This window comes from Haemaphysalis longicornis, unplaced genomic scaffold (genome assembly GCF_048455015.1).
Source record: "Haemaphysalis longicornis isolate Haplotype H1 unplaced genomic scaffold, Haemaphysalis longicornis Haplotype H1 scaffold_1, whole genome shotgun sequence".
In the NCBI taxonomy this organism is placed as follows: Eukaryota; Metazoa; Arthropoda; class Arachnida; order Ixodida; family Ixodidae; genus Haemaphysalis; species Haemaphysalis longicornis.
This window is the reverse complement of record NW_027526203.1, coordinates 50,671,168-50,690,864: the sequence shown is the minus strand read 5'-3', so window position 1 is coordinate 50,690,864 and position 19,697 is coordinate 50,671,168. Positions and strand designations below refer to the sequence as shown.

At 52.1% G+C, this 19,697-nt stretch overlaps 1 protein-coding gene across 1 annotated transcript in view; it reads left to right on the top strand.

The window, feature by feature from the left end:
- The first annotated feature begins 550 nt into the window (after positions 1-550).
- The window catches only part of LOC144169268 (uncharacterized), a 90,356-nt gene continuing 71,209 nt past the window's right edge, over positions 551-19,697 (top strand). The window contains exon 1 of the mRNA XM_077698369.1: positions 551-1,719. Coding sequence (XP_077554495.1) covers positions 551-1,719 — 1,169 coding nt within the window. The remainder of the gene's footprint in view (positions 1,720-19,697) is intronic.

Sequence of the window (19,697 nt, the reverse complement as noted above, 5' to 3'; positions counted from 1 at the left end):
CGCCTCGATTCACGTGCGTCTTCGCCGAATGGCAGCGTTCGCATCGAGACACCCGGCCTGAAGCAGTGGAACGCGGTAAACTTAAAATGATTGAAGCAAAACTTTGGCGTCTTTGCCTTGGAAGGAGCGCGACGCAAGAGGAACAACATGAGAGGTGGACGGGAAAGCGAAGGGGGGCACTTAGCAAAAGTCAACAAAGGCTATCGTCTTTTGTCGACATTTGTAACGAAAGGAGCAGATACGCGGCCAATTGTTTTGTTAGCATTGTTGCATGTATATATGCCGCTTTGAAAATAACCTTTCAGTTGGAAGGTAGCACATGTCTTTGGCCTTTTCATCCCCTGTCTAAACATTTGGCGCTGGAAAATTTCGGAAAACTGTCGCAAACAAGAGTGCCGTAGGATGGGAGTCCGCACATGTTTGACGGGGTTTTGGGGTAGCACGCCTTCTATTGAGTTAAACCTTCGCATAGTACCTTGTTCAATGCGCAGTTTTCACACCGATTGTTTTCCATTTGCAGCTTTTAAGCTGCACGGCTCCTTCCACCGAAATGGACGCTGTTGAACGCCAAGCTGGCCCCGACATTCCCGGTCACTACCCGTGGCGTTGGTCTCTAGTGCGTCTGCTGCGCGGCCTTGACGCCAATCGAAAATGCTCAGCCGGAACGTCTTCGGAATGCTGGCTGATAGAAGACCTGGACTTGTGGAACCGGGCCTTGCATGCCGTTGCCGTCGGCTTGAAGGAGGTGGAGCCCGGGAAGTTGTGCCTCACTTCCTACGAGTACAACTTGGGCCCATACTTCTCCGGTGGAGGTCACGAAAGCGACGGCTCCTTCCTGATAGCGTGGCTGCCGCGGCAGCACAAATGCATCCAGGAGGTGCAAGTGCTGGCCCCAGTGCACGTGGAGCGACTTTCTCACGCGGCATCCTTCATCGTGGGACCCGCCCCCAACCTGCGGCGCCTAGTGGTTCGGCCCCGTTACGGCCTGCAGCCTGAGTGCCGACTGCTGGATGCATTTGGACCTCCCCAGCACCTGCGCGAGCTGGAGGTGTGTAACCTGCAGATCCGGGACTCCCTCGCTGCCAAGGTGGCGGCTGTGCTGAGGGCCAACGCTGCCACACTAGCCACGGTCAAGCTCGTGGGCAACCAGCTCTCGCTGGAGTCAGCCATCACGCTGCTCCTCGGTGTTGTTGTTTGTGATGGGCTGACGGAGCTGAGCCTGGAAGACAGCGTACGCTCTTCGGCTTGCGACGCCCTGGCGGAGGCGTTCCGGAGCACCCGTGTGATCCGAAAGGTCACCCTGGTTGGGCCTGGCAGGGCTGGAACCGCGTGCAAGCACTGGTCTTCTGGGGCTCCACGCCGCGTTTGCCTCCAGTGCCTAACGCAGATCTTTGAGGCCCTGCAAAGCAACTGCTCCCTCCGCCACTTGACGCTTCAGTTCACGACCATAGGGCGTACACTTGGGGAAGCCCTGGCGCACTTTCTGACCAAGCACCCTTTCCTGGAGACTCTGGAAATCAAGAACTGCAGCATTGATCGTGCAGGTGCAGAAGAACTAGCTGGCGCCCTCTCCCAAAACTGTCCTGTCGAGTCGCTCAACCTGAAGGGATCGGAGGTGAGCGGCGGCATCGTCAAAGAACTGTGCAGCGCCGCCAAGAGCAACCAAAGGCTCAAGAAACTTGTCCTGCCAGACGTTGTTGGTCCTATGCATGACATTCGGTGAGTTTACGGAATTTAAATATTGTAACACTCGTGCTCAACTTGTTCGTCTAATGCAATCAAAATAAATGTACTCCGATGCATTTGAGAGCCTCTAGTATCCTCGGAATTGACAATCTGAACCAAGTGACATTTGAAAATGAAGTGGACCAATATTATTCGCGACTGAGTCGGAATACATTTATTTTGATTTGAATTTGTAACACTCGTGGTCAACTTGTTTTTCTAATGCAATCGAAAGAAATGTACTCCGACTCAGTCGCGAATATTATTGGTCCACTTCATTTTCAAATGTCACTTGGTTCAGAATGTCAATTCGGAGGATACTAGAGGCTCTCAAATGCCTCCAAGACGCGAAATCCGTCGTCCCAGTTACTTGGTGCATTCTAAGAAAAATTTCCCCTGGGAACAATACTGACGTAACAGAAACAAATTTGTAAAGCGTCTTGTGCGCAAATTTTCCGAAGGTAAAATGCCGTTGCAAGGCTTAGTGATTATATATCGTCTAGTCTAGTAAGGCAGACGGACCAAATATTTGGATAGTTATTTTAAAATACAGTAAGCCCTCGCCCTCTCGAAGCCGTAAAGTCCGCCGAAAATTTCTAGAGAAGTGGAGTTTCCAGATAAGCGATAGGTCAAAAATTTGTGGCCAGCTAGGTCGCTGATTAGCGCCAGTTCCGGTAACAAAATCTTCACTGCACAGGGGAGCTTTCGTAATAAAGGCAAAAAAGTTCCAGGAAAGAGAAAGCTTTATAATTGTAGAATGAATAACCGCGTGATTCTCTCCGTTCGCATCTGGTAACAAAACATCGTGCTCGAGCTGTTCAATGCGTCGCGTTAATTGTTGGTCACCAGCGCTACATTCTGCCTTGCTGCGGAAGAGCACCATCTTTGTTTGTGTCGATGTAGGCCCAATTATGGTGGCTCATCTTCGTCTTCATGATCAGATGCATTGTCCACAGCTTTCTCAGTGATGTAAGCGTCGGACAGAATTCTGATGACGGGAATATCAGCCTCGTACAGCGTAGATTTGCTGTGCACGACCACGTTCGGTGCGTATTACCGCCTACGCACCTTGTATTGACACCGGAACACAATGGTTTATGCGGAAACCAGCAAGCACATGCTGTTGCTAGAGCGTATGCCCACCGAGTGCGGCATCACTCAGCCCAAGAAATCCCGCAACCCCCCCCCCCCCCCCCCCACAGTACCGCGAAATCCTCCAGTACTACCGTCTCGCGCGCCAGAAGCTCGCACCTCAGCACAAAAAACTCAGTGTAGAAGAAGCCACCCTCTGGCGACGTCTACAGACTAATACGTACACGCACGTAAGCGTACAACACGTCATATACCCGGACCAGTTCACCTCAAACAAATGCATTCACTGCGCTGACGAATACGGATATCTGTACCATATCACATGGGCCTGCCAAAACACCCAATATGTCCCTGCAATTCTCAATCCGTCCCACGAGCAATGGAACCTTGCGCTGACCAGCTCAGACCTGAACGACAAGCGTATGCTGGTCACCAGGTCTAGAGCAACGACGCAAGACTCTGGCACCTTGGACTAAAGGCGCCACCACGTCATGAAGCAAACAAACTTTTGGTGTATAACAATAAAAGTTGTTCGTTCTCCTCCGAAGGCTGCTAAGGGGCCAAACGATGCATACGCGTGTGACATCGGCTGCGTGTTCGACCCTTCTGTTTAGCGGCTAAAACCATCTACCGCTGGTCTGACCAGCGCCACGGGATCCGCAACGTTCCAGGGAACATGGCGATACCACCTTCATCAGTTTTGGCGCACCGCAAGGTCAGTTACGAATACTTGAACGTTTTCCCCCGCCGAACACTTGGCTAAGCCTACCTAGGCTTGTCACGCCGTAAATCAGCCACCGGCGGCAGACCAGCACGTGCTCCTCTCGCCGGTTGCAAGACTGCACGTGACCGCAGCCGGCTTTGCCGCACCGCTCTGGATAATACCCCGACATGGAGTACGCCGTTCAAGGAGAGGAAATTTCTCCCGAAGAATTGCAAGAACCCGGATCGGCCGCCGTTGGACGACGACCAGCCACTCTGCACGCCACCACTACACCAGCCGAACCTGCCGGCTCACTACATCGGAAGAAAAGCAGCGCCCCTTCCACCGGCAACCACCTGCCCTTCCGTTGCCAAGCGCTGACATCAAGATCGTTCTTCGCCCTCGTGGCGGTCTGGACCTTAAGTCTGCCTCCCAAGGTACTCTGGCCGACACCGCGATGCACCAAGCGGGCATTGCGCCAAACCCCGTGGACCAAATCCGCATTCATCACGTATCGAACTATGGTCTGGTAAGCACCCCTTCGGAAGAACCAGCCCACAAGTACGCTGCAATTAATTTCCTTGCGCTCTGAGGGAAGCGCTACGAAGTAGCATCCCACGTTTCAGCACCTGCTAACACGGTCACAGGCGTAATATTCAACATTCCGGAAGAAGACACGCCCGAGAAAATATTCGACTGTCCACAACTACAACCCCGACTTGGAGATCCTCAGTGCTAAACGTGTAAACACTTCAAACATATTGCAAATCTTGTTTGATGGCCAGAAAGTTACTTTTTGGGTCTGCTATCGTTCGGCGGTATACCGATGCAAGCCTTTCCGTCGTAAAACAGCCGTGTCCCCTCTGCTGGCAAGCCGGTCACAGGCCGATGTGTGTCCCAGTGCCCAGTCAATCACCCGGTCTTCCACGTGCGGTACTGTGAACCCGCCAGACCCCCACCAGTGTTTCCCTCGCTGCATTGTGTGTGAGGGTCCGCACCTGACGGCCTCAGCAGACTGTCCTCACCGTTTCCAACCGCGCAAACGGAATCCCACTTACGCCCAGATGGCAGCAAAAGACCGGGGCCACGGACCCACCGGCAGCAGCAAACCCGCTACCCCTCCGAACTCCCGACAAGAGGGGCTCGCAAACACCCCTCGATCACAACCCCGAAAGGCGCGGGACTCGATCTACAGCCCGCCTGGGAGCTCCAAGGTCCGGAAGCAGCCACCACCAGAACAAGTGAACTCCGACAAAGAACTCAAGAAGGTGAGCTACTCTAGCGCACTCCTCAGAGCTCGTCACAATCAGCCTTCCCGCCCCTTGCCCCCTCTCCCGACATACTAAAGGAACTCGCTGCCATACGAGCAAAAATCACCATACTCCTCCAGGAAAACGCTGCCCTTCGCCGCGAAAATACGTCCCTCCGACTTAAGCTCGACGCTCACGCCGCTGTATCCTCAATCAGTAACCCCCCTCCGCCGAAACGCAAGGCGACAACGTAAGACTCCCATTCCGCCCCTGCAATCCCTCGCCAAGACGAGCACATAGATGCTCGATTTGAAGCTATCGAGAATTCTTGCAGGACAGCGTTACTCGAGAAAAAATGAGTACACCAATATTTGCAAAACATCCTGAGCAGTTTCTCGACGCTGCAGGCGAACATCGAAGAAATGCGCTCGTACATTCGCGGAATGGTCTATGGAGTTAATAATCCTATTCCGTAAGCCCCTGTTGTCGCCCAGCAGTATGACGAGACCCTTGAATAACACCAGAGAGTCCCTACGCGTCTGGCAGTGGAACTGCAGGGGCTATAAACAAAAGCGCAGTACCTTGCAAATGCATTCCCAAACTCCAGAGAAACCCCCGGACATCATAGCATTGCAGGAAACCGGCACGAACGTTAAACTCCCCGGGTACAAAGCTTTCCAAAGCTCCCATGACCGCAAAACGGCAGTTTTAATTCAACGAAATATTCCAGCCGAAAGGCTTGAATTACAGAGTATTAATACCCCTCATGATTTTGTTCTGTACTCCATTAACCGTTCCGCAACCAGATTTTACATACTGAACGTACAGCAATCCTAACGCCCACGTTCACACTTTTCATCTCATATTTTTCCTAGCTAAAAAAGAAGCTCAAAAGCATATGCTCCTAATCGTGGGTGATTTCAAAGCGCCTCATACTACATGGGGATACTCGCACTGCACCAAGAAAGGCCGCTTCTTGTGGGATAAAGTACAAGCGCATCGTCTCACTCCAGAAACGGATCCCCTCGTCCCAACCAGGGTAGGCAACAGCGTCCAACGCGATTCCACTCCTAACCTCACCTTAACTCATCACGTCACCAATGTTTATTGGCACTGCACCGACCATTCGCTTGGTAGTGACCATTATATCATTCAGATTGAGCTGACTCTCGCTCAGGGTATGAAGCCGCACCCCAAGCAGTCATACATCACCTATATTGGCGAATTCAGGCGTATTAGCACTCAAGATCAGAATACCGTACTTGAAGTAGATGCTAATAACCTCCATGGCTGGGTTCACCAGTTACTGACGGACGCGCGCAACGCCAGCAAACAGGTGAATCCTGACCTTCCATCAGAAGCTGTGGACTCCCGTCTGCAACACTTGTGGGCGGCATACGGAAGCATACAGCGCAGGTGGAAAGCAAAAAAAGCACAGTCGCAAACTTCGCCGCAAATTGCCAGAATTAGACAACAAAATCCGCGATCACGCTGACCGTCTCGCCCGCGATCAGTGGGGACAAGTATGCGACCAAATGAGCGGGAACCTGGGCATGAAGAGAACATGGGCCCTACCTAAACACCTGCTTCACCCCGGTCGTTCTAAAACAGAACAAAATCACCGCCTCACCACGATCATCCACAACTTTCTCGGCACGGATGAGGAACTCCAAGACAAAATTAGTTCCCTATACGTACCTACCGGTCACAGACAGCCCCTACCAGAGTATAAAGGTCTCACTAATGACAGTCTGGACTCTGATATTACTGAGTCGGAAGTGCGGGGGGCTCTTCTCCAACTCAGACTCGGCTCGGCACCAGGGCTGGACTGTATCACTAAAAATTACGCCCATCTTCCCGCGAGGGAGCATCAGGGGGGAGTGTTTGCACTGACACTGGTATTGGATTGCGTCAGTCCACTCGCTGAAGGGACTGTCGCTTCCATCACGCCTTCATCAGAAGATCTTGCACGGAGGTATCGTAAAGCAAAGTCAAGTCAAGTGCGAGAGCGAACGCTGGACTGATCCGGCGCCATGCGCTCCCCCGCTTATATTCCCGCTTTTGAGAGGAGAGGAGCCGGGGGGGGGGGGGGGGGGGGGAGAGTCGCGCGCATGCGCACACATGCGTGCACCCAGAGCAGCGAAGCGCACACGCGCAACTGTTGTTATGATAATGATAGGGAGTGAGAGTGTTACGCACAGCTGTCGGAGAGAAGAACGGGGGAGAGTTGCGCATGCGCAGGTGGTGTGCGGTGTGCAGAGATGCGTCGCATCTAATAAAATGCTTCACAACCTTGACGATGGTTCAATTTTTGCCCTTACAGCATACTTTAATCATTGCTAGAAGCAGGGAACGCTGCCTCAAGATTGGAAGCACGCTAAAATCACCCTCGTCCCCTAGCCGGGAAAGCCACTTTCCATCGGACATCTCCGGCCCATTTCCCTCCCCCCCTGTTTGGGAAAAGTCCTCGAACACGTCATCCTCACGCGTCTCACCAATCATCTCACTTCCACAGACGCGCTTCCGCATTCTATGATTGGCTTTCGCCCCGGTGTATCCCCACAGGACGTCCTCTTTCAGCTATCCCGCGAAGTGATAACTACACCCAGTAGGCTCGATTCGGCCGCCATCCTGGCCTTCGATCTCACTAAGACTTTTGATCGAGTTTCCCACACCGCCATTCCGCGCGGACTAAAATCTGTACACCCGGGACAGCGCACACACAACTGTGTTCGCAGCTTTCTCACGGCACGCACGCCAATCCTCCAAATCGGACACATCACATCAGACACCTTGAATTTGCCATCGATAGGTACGCCGCAAGGGGTTATCACCCATGCTCTTTATTCCGGCCTTGCTAAATATCCCCAAAGAATTGCAGAAAGTTCCCCGTCTGCGCTTCAGTATGTACGCCGATGACATCATTCTTTGGGTGACAGGTGGCAGTGATGCGCACATTGAAGAGACCTTACAAATGGTGCAAATATTGTAGTTAAACAAGCAGAGTTAGCAGGTCTTACATGTTCACCTAACAAGTCCGAGCTGCTCGTTTTGCCACCCAAAAGAACAGCCCGCACAACGTCAGATATCTCCATCTCTATTACTGGTTATTCAGTCCCGGAAGTTCAAACACTAAAAGTTCTCGGGCTCCTTATACAAATGATCCAATACACAATTCGTCACCCAGTTAACTAAGCATGTTGTCCAAACAATTGGTCCCATAAAAAGGATAGCCAACCGCAGGCATGGGCTGTGTGAGAGGTCGCGACTCATTCAGGCCTTCGTGATCAGCAGAATAACATACTCCCTGCCCTACCTTTATGCCAGTGCTGCTGAGTTACAGAAAATCAATTGCCTCATCAGAAAAGCCTACAAAACGGCACTTCAGATACCCCCGCACTCTTCCACTGCCAGATTAGACCGTCTAGGTATCCGTAATAATGCCGAGGAGCTTGTGGAGGCGCACCTGACAGGACAAATAGCACGCTTATTCACTACCTCAACCGGTCTGCACATCCTAGACAGACTCGGGATTCCTACCCCTACTTTGCCCGCTCATAAATCCCCCATTCCTCGCGCTATTCACGCTTTACTTGTCGTCCGTCCTGTACCACGCAACGTGCACCCTGTGTATCATTCGGGTCGCAGAATGCAACGAGCGCAGGCTCTTCAGCGACCTGTAATACCAGATATTTTAAAGGAGCCATGAAGACAAAATACAAGTTTGTGTTATTCGAAAGATTTCGTGTTTTGTAATGCCCCCAGCGCTTGTTCGAATGCAAACGCTGCTTTATTCACGGAGAAATTAATCAGTTTATGTTAAAATTTTGATTTTCCCGCTAAATCGTGTGTTTTCGTAGCTGCAATGACATCACAGCCCGTCCTGCAGCCTAGGATCCCTTGATTCGCGATCCGCCGTACAGGGTAGATACACGCTGGGGCCGCCATTTTGGATCGCTCGCTCGCTTGCCGCCGAAGCAAGTCATTGTATCAAAATCACGCTAAAAGTATCGCCGCAACGCGGTTAACTGGCGAAGTTTGAATCAACTGATTTGTTTCGCGTTGCTGGGTCGCGTGGGAAATGAAACGAACAACGCGCTGAGCACGTTGACCCAATCGCAGAGGCACGGGACCGTTCAAAGGGTGTCTCCACCCTGTACGGCAGAGTTGGTATCGAGGTATTCCACGGCCGGGCTGGAGGAGCGGCGGGCGCGCACTTTCATACGGCCTGCGCTTCGGGTATAGTTCCCACCTTTCACCGCCGCTAGTACGTGGCGCTGCGGACCAACCCTCGCTAGAGCCACTAAATAAGCTACGCTTTATTTAGGGACGCTAACCCTCACCGGTTGACCTACAGCACGGGCGGGGTAGAGCGGCGGCGCGCGCGCATTTGCCACTGCCCCAGCCTTGCCGTGGCTACAGGTGATACCTGTCCGTGTAAATTTACATGTGCGTCATTAAAGTAGGCGACTCCTTCCCCCTTCTGAATTTTTTGGTCTAATAGGGTCAAACAGCCTAACATTATCACTCGGAAGCGCCTAATCAAAAAATTGAAAGAAACATTAACTCGGGGCACATGAAGAAAAATATGCGAGGCCTTCATATCTCATCCGCGACTGTATTATATGAAAATGGTGAGGCAGGCAATAAACGCGGCATTTTCCGTGACTGAAATATCAGTTCTTATATTTCCTTTCGGATGATGCCTTGGTTTGCACACGCACAGGGCACGACCAGTGACGCGAATGATTTCCCGCCGAGGGAGATACGGTTATCGCTTAGCTAAACGTGTTTCTGCTGCTCACGCTCCGGTCGGGCTGAGCGGACCGCTGGCAGCGAGCGCACTGTCAAAAACATACAGATGAAACTCTTAATCATGCAACTGAAGTGCGCAACGAGTCTTCTTTTTGGTGGGATATAGCGGCGAAGGCATTCATTGGTACCGGTGATATTTCGCGGCAGATCCAAAATACGTGCGGCAAGCGTTGTCGGCTCGCTCGGCCAGAGGCGATGCGTCGACTAAGAAAAAAGAGGGTTGGGAGGGTAGAGGGTTGGTTCGAAGCGCCCTCACTCTGTCAAGAATCTGCTGTAAGGTTTCCTTGTTGGGTGCGCAGGCCGTATGAAAGTGCGCGCTCGCCGCTCATCCAGTCCGGCCGTGGGTATTCACGCGTTTATTTACGTTACTGGACCTAGATGGCGCCACCATACCGTGGCGTGTCGTTTTCTGCCTTTTTTTTTTCGTTCTGGGAGAAAATCGTTTCGTGAAACATACTGCTCGCTCGACAAATATGTTCACGTAAGACACCATCGCGTCAATCAATCGGCCAGTGTCGTCTGAGACAACCCCAAAGCCCCGCAGTCCTGTGCAGGTAAACAAGAATAGTGCGCGCAGTACCAACAACAGCAGTACGCAGCGGTACTTTTATGTTGACATGTGCTTTCGTAACTTACACTTACCACCATTCTTACGGCTTTAAAAAGAATGTGCCCTAAATTTAAGGCAAATAGCTCGTTCGGCAGGCTTTTACACTGCCTAATTTTCGTTTGCTTTTGCCACCCTCCGCCAATCGCAGAGCTGTCTCGTGTGACATCATAGGTTCTGTTGCGGGAAATGAGCTAGTGGGTCGCATGGCCATTCCCTTTTTTCCTAATTATGTGGCTTATTTGAGCGAAGTTTACGTTAAAAGTGGTGTCAGTATGATTCTAACGAGGCAATCTTTTGAATGAACCAAACTTGTGTTTTCTCTTCATGGCTCCTTTAAATGCAGAGCATTTCTTAGCCTCGCCTCTTCCTGCGTCGGACGGCGTCCACAGCTCTGCGTCCGCAGCAGGTGCGCCTCTCCTCCTTCCCTCCTCTCTCTCAACAGCTGCTGGCGCGCGCATGCGTCGTAGTCAGCCCGTTCGCTCCATCGCGGTCTCGGCGTAACAGGTGCGTGATAGCAGCGCGGTGGGGCGTGGAAGGGCGCGCGCTGCTTGCGCATGCGCGCTTTCCCCCCCGTACTGCTCTCCCTCTACTGCGCGCGCTGTAAATATAAAGCGGCTAGCGGTCGCTCGTGCTTGTCACTGCCACGGTGTAAGGTCACTGCGTTGCTCCTTCCTTCCTTGGTTGACGCTCGCTCCACCCTAACGCGACTTTACTCTCCTCTCTCTACCCCAAACCAACACCAACGCAACTACGACCCAACTACCTACCCTAACGCGACTTTACGCGGCGTTAACGACCCCCAATGCTCTGCATTTACTCGTGTTCCCCTCGCGGGAAGGCGCGGGAATTTTTTTATGCGTGGACGCGGTAGAATAGCGTCACCACGATGCTTATGCTCTGACCATCGTGAATCGGCTGGACGACCCCCCGTCATGCTCCCTTAGTTGGCACCCCTTGCCCTGTCACGGCGGAGGAGGCGGCAATTGCGCTCGCCAAAGACGGCCGTTCAAAATTTCGCCTGTTGTCTCATTTCGCCACTGGCACTCAGAATTATCGCTCAAAATTCTCTAACTTCCCCGGTAGAACTGCTATGGAACCCCAGCAGGCGGCCCATGACGCGGCTGGAGGATTCACAATCCGAGCGGGAGCCAACTTAGTTCCTTACCACGAGGCCCGATCCGTCAGAGACCGCCTAATTACGTATCATGACATACTCATGCATTACCGCCTCGCCCGCCGAAAATACCCCCCGGCGCATCCCCACCTCAGCAATGAGCAAGCGCGCACCTGGCGACTTCTTCAGGTTCATTCATTTCCCTCCAGGGCCGCTCTCCATCACATCCACCTCTCCCTCTACCCCTCACCTTATTGCCCGCATATGGCCAGCGCGCCACACTTCCCCACTCCATGTGGGCCTGTCCTTCCAATCCGTTCCCTTTAATCACCCGTGAGAAGCAATTGGAGGATGCGCTGGGTAGTCCCGACCCGGGCGTTTAGATCGCCTTCGTGGAACGAGCGGCCATCGTCGCCGCCGACCTCCAACCGGCGGCAACCACGCTTCCCTAACCCCTGTCGCTCAATAAAAGTTTCTCTCTCTCTCTCTCTCTCTCTCTCTCTCTCTCTCTCTCTCTCTCTCTCTCTCTCTCTCTCTCTCTCTCTCTCTCTCTCTCTCTCTCTCTCTCTCTCTCTCTCTCTCTCTCTCTCCTCCTTCTCCTTCTCCTCCACCACGGTGCGTAATGGGAGCAAAGTGTTACAACGCGTGCCTGATCAGCTGCCTCTACCGGACTTTGCCTTGTGTTCTCTGTCAGCAAAACCTTTTCGGGATAAAGGGGTGGAAATACATGTTGCCTATGGGAGGTGAATTCACTGCGAAGAAAGTTTTGACTTAACTGATATTTCGGGATATCTGAGTTCAAGTTAAAAAGGGATTACTGTTTTGTGAAAATAACTTATTTTATTCCTGGTTGGGGGCCCTTTCATCGCGAGAGATTATCTGTTACTTATTGTCGTGTGCTATAAAAACTAATCAGAATAGCAGGAGTGGCAATGCGACGTCGTGACATAGTGATAAATATTTCAACTGTCATGGTAACTGCAGCGCAAATCTGGAGGCTCTCACGACAATTTTAAGTGTGTAGTTTGCTTCAGCTGACGCACCTTTTGAATACGGTTGAAACACCAGTGGAACTCGAGTAAACTACCTCTTGGAAAGTGAAATCCTTCTAGTAGAAAAAATGCACGGTAGGATTCAAATCTTAACGCTTCAGTGTCAGTATATTTCTCCACTGTTTAATAATTACAATGAAGTGCACTGCGGCCTATATGTTGAGCTGCATGCGGGCTTGCAGGGTTAGTTGAATTTGTAATTTTCTATGTCAAAGAATCCCAAAAACATGTTCCAGTCAAGCTTCGGAGCGTTTCCGTGTAGAAAAGGCGTATACCACGTCCTTTCTCTGCTTGGTACTGCAGTGAAAGCAGTATTTTCCCCCTGTCTTTGAACTCCGGGAAACATGGTTGCATTGTTTCGTTGAAATGAGAGCCCCTTACTCCGGCGGCCCTCAGACCATTAGCAGCCCTGACCAATGAGACTTCAGTGGGTGTATACCTAATGTACTTGTTTCCGAAGAAAGTACAGAAGGGCAATGAACTTATGGCAGTGGGTGCTCATCACGAACTTCCCTTGCCCCATTGTATGCACAGTGTATGGTTTGGCTTGGGTATTGCGGCTGTTTTCTCTCCAGGATGCGAGTTAAATTTCTAGAGGAAGATGAGACCCTATCGGCGATTGGTCGGCCGATGATCTATGATTGAAAAGATTGATTGCTAGGTTGCAAAGATGACAGGCTGGCTCGTGGCCGACGACACGTGGCAAATGATGGGCTGTTCGAAGGCGTTTTATAATGTATACACTTCATTTACAGTAAGTATTTGCAGCTCTCAAGGCTCATGATCGCAGAAAAAAGGTCGGGCAACGCCCGCATCGAGCGGGGCTTCCCTTTCTCTCCCCAAAACACCAAACTCCTTGGTTTTATCACCAACACCCCGCTCATAAAAACAACGTCACAATTAGGGAGGGACGAATTAACATACACTTAACCACTCGCTGGCCACGGTGGCAAACTTAGGTGGGTACAAAATTATCCCGTGACTAACCTCTCTCGCTCTCATACAGACACTCAAAGGTGTTCCGCGAAATAAAATATATAACACAAATAAAAAGCTGCCCGAACGCCCGCCTTCGCTACCGACGCTGCTCTCGGGCGGCTCGTCTTAAAATAGTCCATACCGTGCGAGCTAATGATTGTGCTCCGCACCGCCACAAATTCTTTGCTTTGACAACACGTCGCGCCTTGCCGCCTACCCATTGACGTATCCCAGCAACGGAGTTTCCAGGGTCAGACGTGGAAAGAACAGGAACTTCGCCCAGTAGCTTGGAGGAGTATAACCGTGGTAGACAGATGTCTGTTTTTTCTTTATATATAGCAGCTCCGGATACATCGACTCGACGAGAAAGGGTCGATTCGACTAGCGGGTTCAGCTACCCCGACCCCTCCCGCGTTTATATGAACCCCGTTCAAAGAATCGAGGTGAAGGGAGCGGAGTGATTTCCGGAAAAGAAGCTACTGTATTTTTACGATCTAGCACGCGCTCTCTTTTGCTAAAAGGGACCCTTAATATTTGTGTGCGCGTTACAATCGGGCTGAAAACCGAAATAGGCTTTAAAGCGGCCGGCAACACTGCCATGCGCAACGCACACGAAGTCCCCACAAAATTCAACTCAATGCAGTAAAAACAAGCCGTCAAAACCACGTGAGTGAATTTCGCCGCACCAATTAGTCAATGTCGTGTAGCATACCTTGGTCAACTGTTGCACATTTTTTGTGCTGCTGCAATTAGCCCGTAACGCCTAAAATTATGAAGTTCAAGGGGCTTAAAATCGCAAACAGCTTCAATGTTCCCCGCTTTAACTTTATTTCCAGCAGCAGCTGGACAGCAATTTTATGAGGCACAATCAGTTTTGGCATGCACAGCTGCACACGCCAAATAAAATCACCCTCTTCCAGGTATACGTGGTGCCATGTCTTCTCCATCTGCGCAGTACGGGCAGTGTCAATTTTTTTTTCAAATTTTCCTGCGCGAATTTACCCGGGGGATATGATTGGGGGCGCGTTAGAACCGCGCAAATACGGTATTCTGCTCCCCACGACAAGCCAACTCATCCGAACGAACAAGCCAACCCACCCCCTGCCTCCGGGTCGACTGGACTCGCCGTGACGGCTCTCCGACCCAATCCGTCCGCTTATACATGAGGGGATTGAACCTAAAAACTTGTTTATTTCGACTCAACGCACCCTCACCCGCCGCGGTGGCTCAGTGGCTAAGGCGTTGCGCTGCTGAGCACGAGGTCGCGGGTTCGATTCCCGGCCGCGGCGGCCGCTTTTCTGATGGAGGCGAAAAGCAAAAACGCCCGTGTGTACGAGATTTCGGCGCACGTTAAAGATCCCCAGGTGGTCGAAATTAATCCGGAGCCCACCACTACGGCGCGCCTCATCGCCTGCGTTGCGTCGGCGCGTTAAGCCCTACAATCAATCAATCAAACTTAACGCACCCTCGTCGGGTCAATGTAAACGGGGCTAATGACTCACCTTGCAGCGGGCATCTTCATACCGATTTTGAGACGCCACCCACTAGAACCCCCCGATAAAAACTGGTTTTGTGACAGCCTAAGTGGCTCAAGGCTGCCAAGGCGGCCAAGAAGCACCGCAACAAGAAAAAGCCCCCCCCCCCCCCCCCCCCCCCCCCCACCTCCGGCAGATCCCCTCCCACCAGCGGATATTAAAGTTGTCTTGCGGCCGCAAGGAGGACTGAACCTATCCAAGGTCAACCCTGTGCAGCTGGCGGACCGCATTTTCCTGGCTGTACAGGTACACGACTAAGAGGCCTACCAGGTCCGTTTGAACATTCGCTCCAATTTCGTTGTGGCACGCACGCCCTCCGAAGAAAGAGCCGCGAAATACGAAGCTATACGCGGCCTCGCCTGGGGGTACCAAGAGTTTGCCATACAGACCCACATTCCCATGCCCGGCCCCCCCCTCCCCGATTCGACTGTCTACGGCGGTATATTTCAAGTGCCACTGCAAGACGACGACGCAACAATCACCGAGAGTTTGTCCCGTCACAACCCATCTCTCACTATCTTGGACGCCCGCCGCATCCGAGGGACAGGAACTGTCCAAATCCTGCTCCTAGGCCCTGTGATCCCCTTCTGGGTGGGCTACAGAGCCGCAAGCATGCGGTGCTATCCGTATAGAAACGCAAGACCGAAGCCTGCATGGCCTATTGGAAGGCGGGCCACAAGAAGGACGTCTGCCTGAACCCGGCACTTGGCGAGCACTGCATGGCTTGCGGTCTGCTCAACCCCCCACCAAACCACCCGTGCACTCCAAAATGTATTGCTTGCGGACAAGGACACCTCACCGAGGCGGCCGCTTGCCAGAAGAGGTTCCAGACCAAGAGACCAACTCCAACGACCGTTTCAAGGACACCTGCAATCGACCCTACCACCCTACCCGACAGCACAAGCAAAGACAAGAAGAATTCAAAGCCCATTTATGGGCAGGTCAGGCCGGGACTGACCTACAAACAAGCGGCGCAAGGTTTGGTGAGTGCTCCACTGCTCCCAACTCCCCAACTTCCTCCCCGCTCCCAATCCCCCCCCCCCCCCCACACACACACCACACGTGATCCTTTTGCGGAGATGGAGGCCGTGCGACATGAGATGCAACTCCGCCAGGCGATTGTTCAGCTTAGGAACGATAACACCCGGCTTCAGGCACAAAACACAGCTCTTAAAGCACAGCAAATAGCTACGCAAAACCAACCGACCCCGGGTACAGCTGCCCCAACCGATCTTGGGTATATGCAACCCCCACCTAGTAAAAGACGCGTGTTGAACGAGCTCATTCCTCCTCCCGCACAGACCACTCATGAGCACCTTAAGGCACTCAAGGCAGAGATTCAGGAGGACACCAACAAAGCCTTACAGTCCCTCGAGAACCATGTGGCCTTGCAGACCAATCAAATCCAGAGCACAATCATGTCCCTGCATGACAAGATGCTGAAATGGATGCAGGTAGTAACACCTAACTTCGCTCTACCACCGCTCCCACCCTCGCTAGCACCAAACAATAACAGCTCAGGGCCTTAAGTCGTCCGTGGTGTGGCAGTGGAATTCCGTGGCTACAAACGCAAGCGGGGCAATCTACAGGCCCACATCACCACAGAGTAAACTCCTCCATTAGCAATAGCACTTCAAGAAACCAATACGCCAGTTGCACTTAAAGATTATTCGGCCCACTGCCCCCCAGACTTTCCGCAAATACCTACGCTTCTTCATAGGAACGTGCCGGCCAAGCACCATACGTTTGAATCCCCTATCCCGCACATACTTACCATCCTCTACATACGTAAGGCGAAAACCTTCACCATCACGTGCTGAATGTCTACAGCCCGCGTAAATCTAAACCCTACTCTTTCAAATGCATTCTTCAGCAAACACTCTTAGTCATGAAGAACGATCCACTGCTCGTGGTGGGCGATTTTAACGCCCCCACACTGAGTGAGTATATCATAGGACGGAGCGGAAGGGACCCCTCCTTGAAGCCCTAGCCCAGGTACACCCCCTCACTCTTCTCACAGACCCTTCCAACCCGACGAGACTGGGCAATAGTGTACAAAGAGACACCTGCCCGGACCTCGCCTTTTCTAATCACCCCCTATTCAGAAGCGCATGCACCACCCCCCACGCGTTGGGTAGTGACCACTTCATATTGGAAACGATGCTGAACTATCAGGAACACCTACGCTCGCACAGCGACAATCCTCCGAGGCTCTTGGACTGGGACCGATTTAGAGCGGAGTTCCAAAGTCTGCCCCCGGCGACCACGGAGCAGGACCTCGATGAATAGACCACCCAACTACTACAGGCGCAGAAAGATGCAACTACCGCCCTTGAGCCCCCACCACCAACCCAGTATGTAGACGAACACCTAGCACATTTGTGGGAGGCACACAACAGTCTGGATACTCGTTGGCGCAAGCGCAAGCCCCGGTGAGCACTCAAGAACAAACTAAACAACATTCGTAAAGAAATACACAGAGTCCTATACGGCTAGCCTTCCGATAAATCAGTGGCTTGACACCTGCTATGGGCTTAAGGGTCAAGTGCCCTCCAGGAATGCCTGGCACATACTAAAGGCACTCCTCAACCCAACCAACACAAATACACAAACAGCGAATAACACAACTAAACTGATCACTGATGCGGGCCTACCAAAGGACGAGATATGCAGGAACCTAAGGGCAATCTACATCCAACCATCCCTCCCGCAATGCGAGTCCTACCCCCCCCCCCCCCCTATACGGGAATACCCAATGGCGCCCTAGATGCACCCCTAACCATACAGGAATTGGAGCAAGCTATACGAAACCTAAAGCGCGACACCGCGCCAGGTTTTGATGGAGTCACCAATTCCATCCCCAAACAGCTTAACGATGAAGGTGTAGAGAGTCTTTTGGCCTATATGAACGGACAATGGCTCAACCACACGCTCCCCCAGCAATGTAAGTACTCGACCATTACGCTAATCCCCAAGCCGGGGAAGGAACTCTCCTTTCAAAACCTGCGCCCAATCTCGTTGACGTCATGCATGGGTAAGCTCTTGGAGCACATCCTGCAAGATAGAGTCCACGGATACCTACAACACCAGCTGTACCCCCCTAATATGCAAGGCTTCCGACCCAACCTTTCAACGCAGGATGCTCCCTTGCAATACCATCATGACCTACATCTACACCCACCAAAGATAGACAACAGCACACTTCTATCATTGGATTTACAGAGAGCTTTTGACAGGGTTTGCCACCAAGGAATTCTAAAAGCTATCTGTCACTTAAACCTCGCACTCAACTTTTATCAGTACACTTACAACTTCCTATGCGGTCGCAAGGCCACGATTGAGTTGGAATAGATGCGCTCCGAACCCTTCTCCATGCCACCCCGGACACCACAAGGAGCCGTGCTGATCACCCTAATCCCCCTGGCGAGAGCTCTCCTCACCATTACCTCCCTGCTCAGCACGCTGTACGCAGATATCGCTCCCTGGGTGACACGGGGATCAGATGGCCACATTGAACACACTTTACAAAGAGGCCTGGACACCGTGCTAAGACACATATAACCCATGGCAATAACCTGCTATCCTACCCAACGTCACGTGGGTCCCAACAAACTCGGCTGGCAGCTTCTCCCACAGGGCAGTTTGTACTACACTCCGTGGGAACAAAACGAACCACCACACAGACAAAACCCATCCCGATCCCTCGCGAAATCAGATTACACTTGCGAATTAAACCTCTCCCACGACATATGCACCCAACGTTTCACGCGGGACGTCGCCTGGTTAGGGTGAAGGCACATGCCCGAATGCATCCCCCAGCACCACACACACTACACACAGATACCTCCCCCTGCCATCACAGCAAGGCGCATGTAATTTCGGTTGTAGGTACCGCGACACCCATCGAAGCCACCATTCCAACCGACCACACTACGACGGCGGAGGAGGCAGCTATTGCCTTGGCGATTTCACATCGGCCGACCCCAGCCTATGTTGTATCTGATTTCCAGTCAGCTTTGACACTTTCTTCGGGGTACAATATCCCCAATTGCACCTAAGATCCTCACAACTCCCCCCCCCCCCCCCCCCCCCGCCCACCGACACCGTGACCCTGTTGTGGACCCCGGCCCACACGGGAGTAGGTGCAAATGAGACGGTGAACGGACGTGCTCGCGAGCTTTCTCACGGAGCCGCCGTTTTTTTTTTCCAGCTACAAACGATACCCCTCAGGAAAGGGCACAAACCCTTCTGACATTCAGGGACATTGCCCTAGACTTCCGCCTCCTTCGCCGGATGTACCCACCCCCGGCTGGTCAAGTTGCCTGCGAGTAACTTTTTCTCAAATTGTCCGTCGTACTGGTTTTGTAAACTTTACGAGAAATAAAGTCATTCATTCATACCAATTCGGCAATGCTCATCTTCACCCCAACCGGAAAGAAGCCCTCACCTACCCCCCTATAAATTTCAGAGTCAACGAGGGTGACATCCCAGTGGTTCAGCAGCTCAAGATCCTGGGTCTGACACTCACACACAACCGCTCACCTACACCAACGCTCCAGTACGTGCGTAGACACGTCGCACAGATCACACATCTTATACGTAGGTTTTCCTGCGTTCTTAATATACTCGGTTACAACTTAAGAATGGCACCTCAAGTTTCCCTTGAGTCTCATCCCCGCAACGGGCTGTTCCTCCGCTCGGCGCAGAGTGCTTTACTGCGAATATTTTTGGAAGCACAAAATAAAAGAACCCCCCAAAACAAAACAAGTAAACTAATGTTCTTGCGATTTTAAAATTTCAATGTTAGATACAGTACCACAACT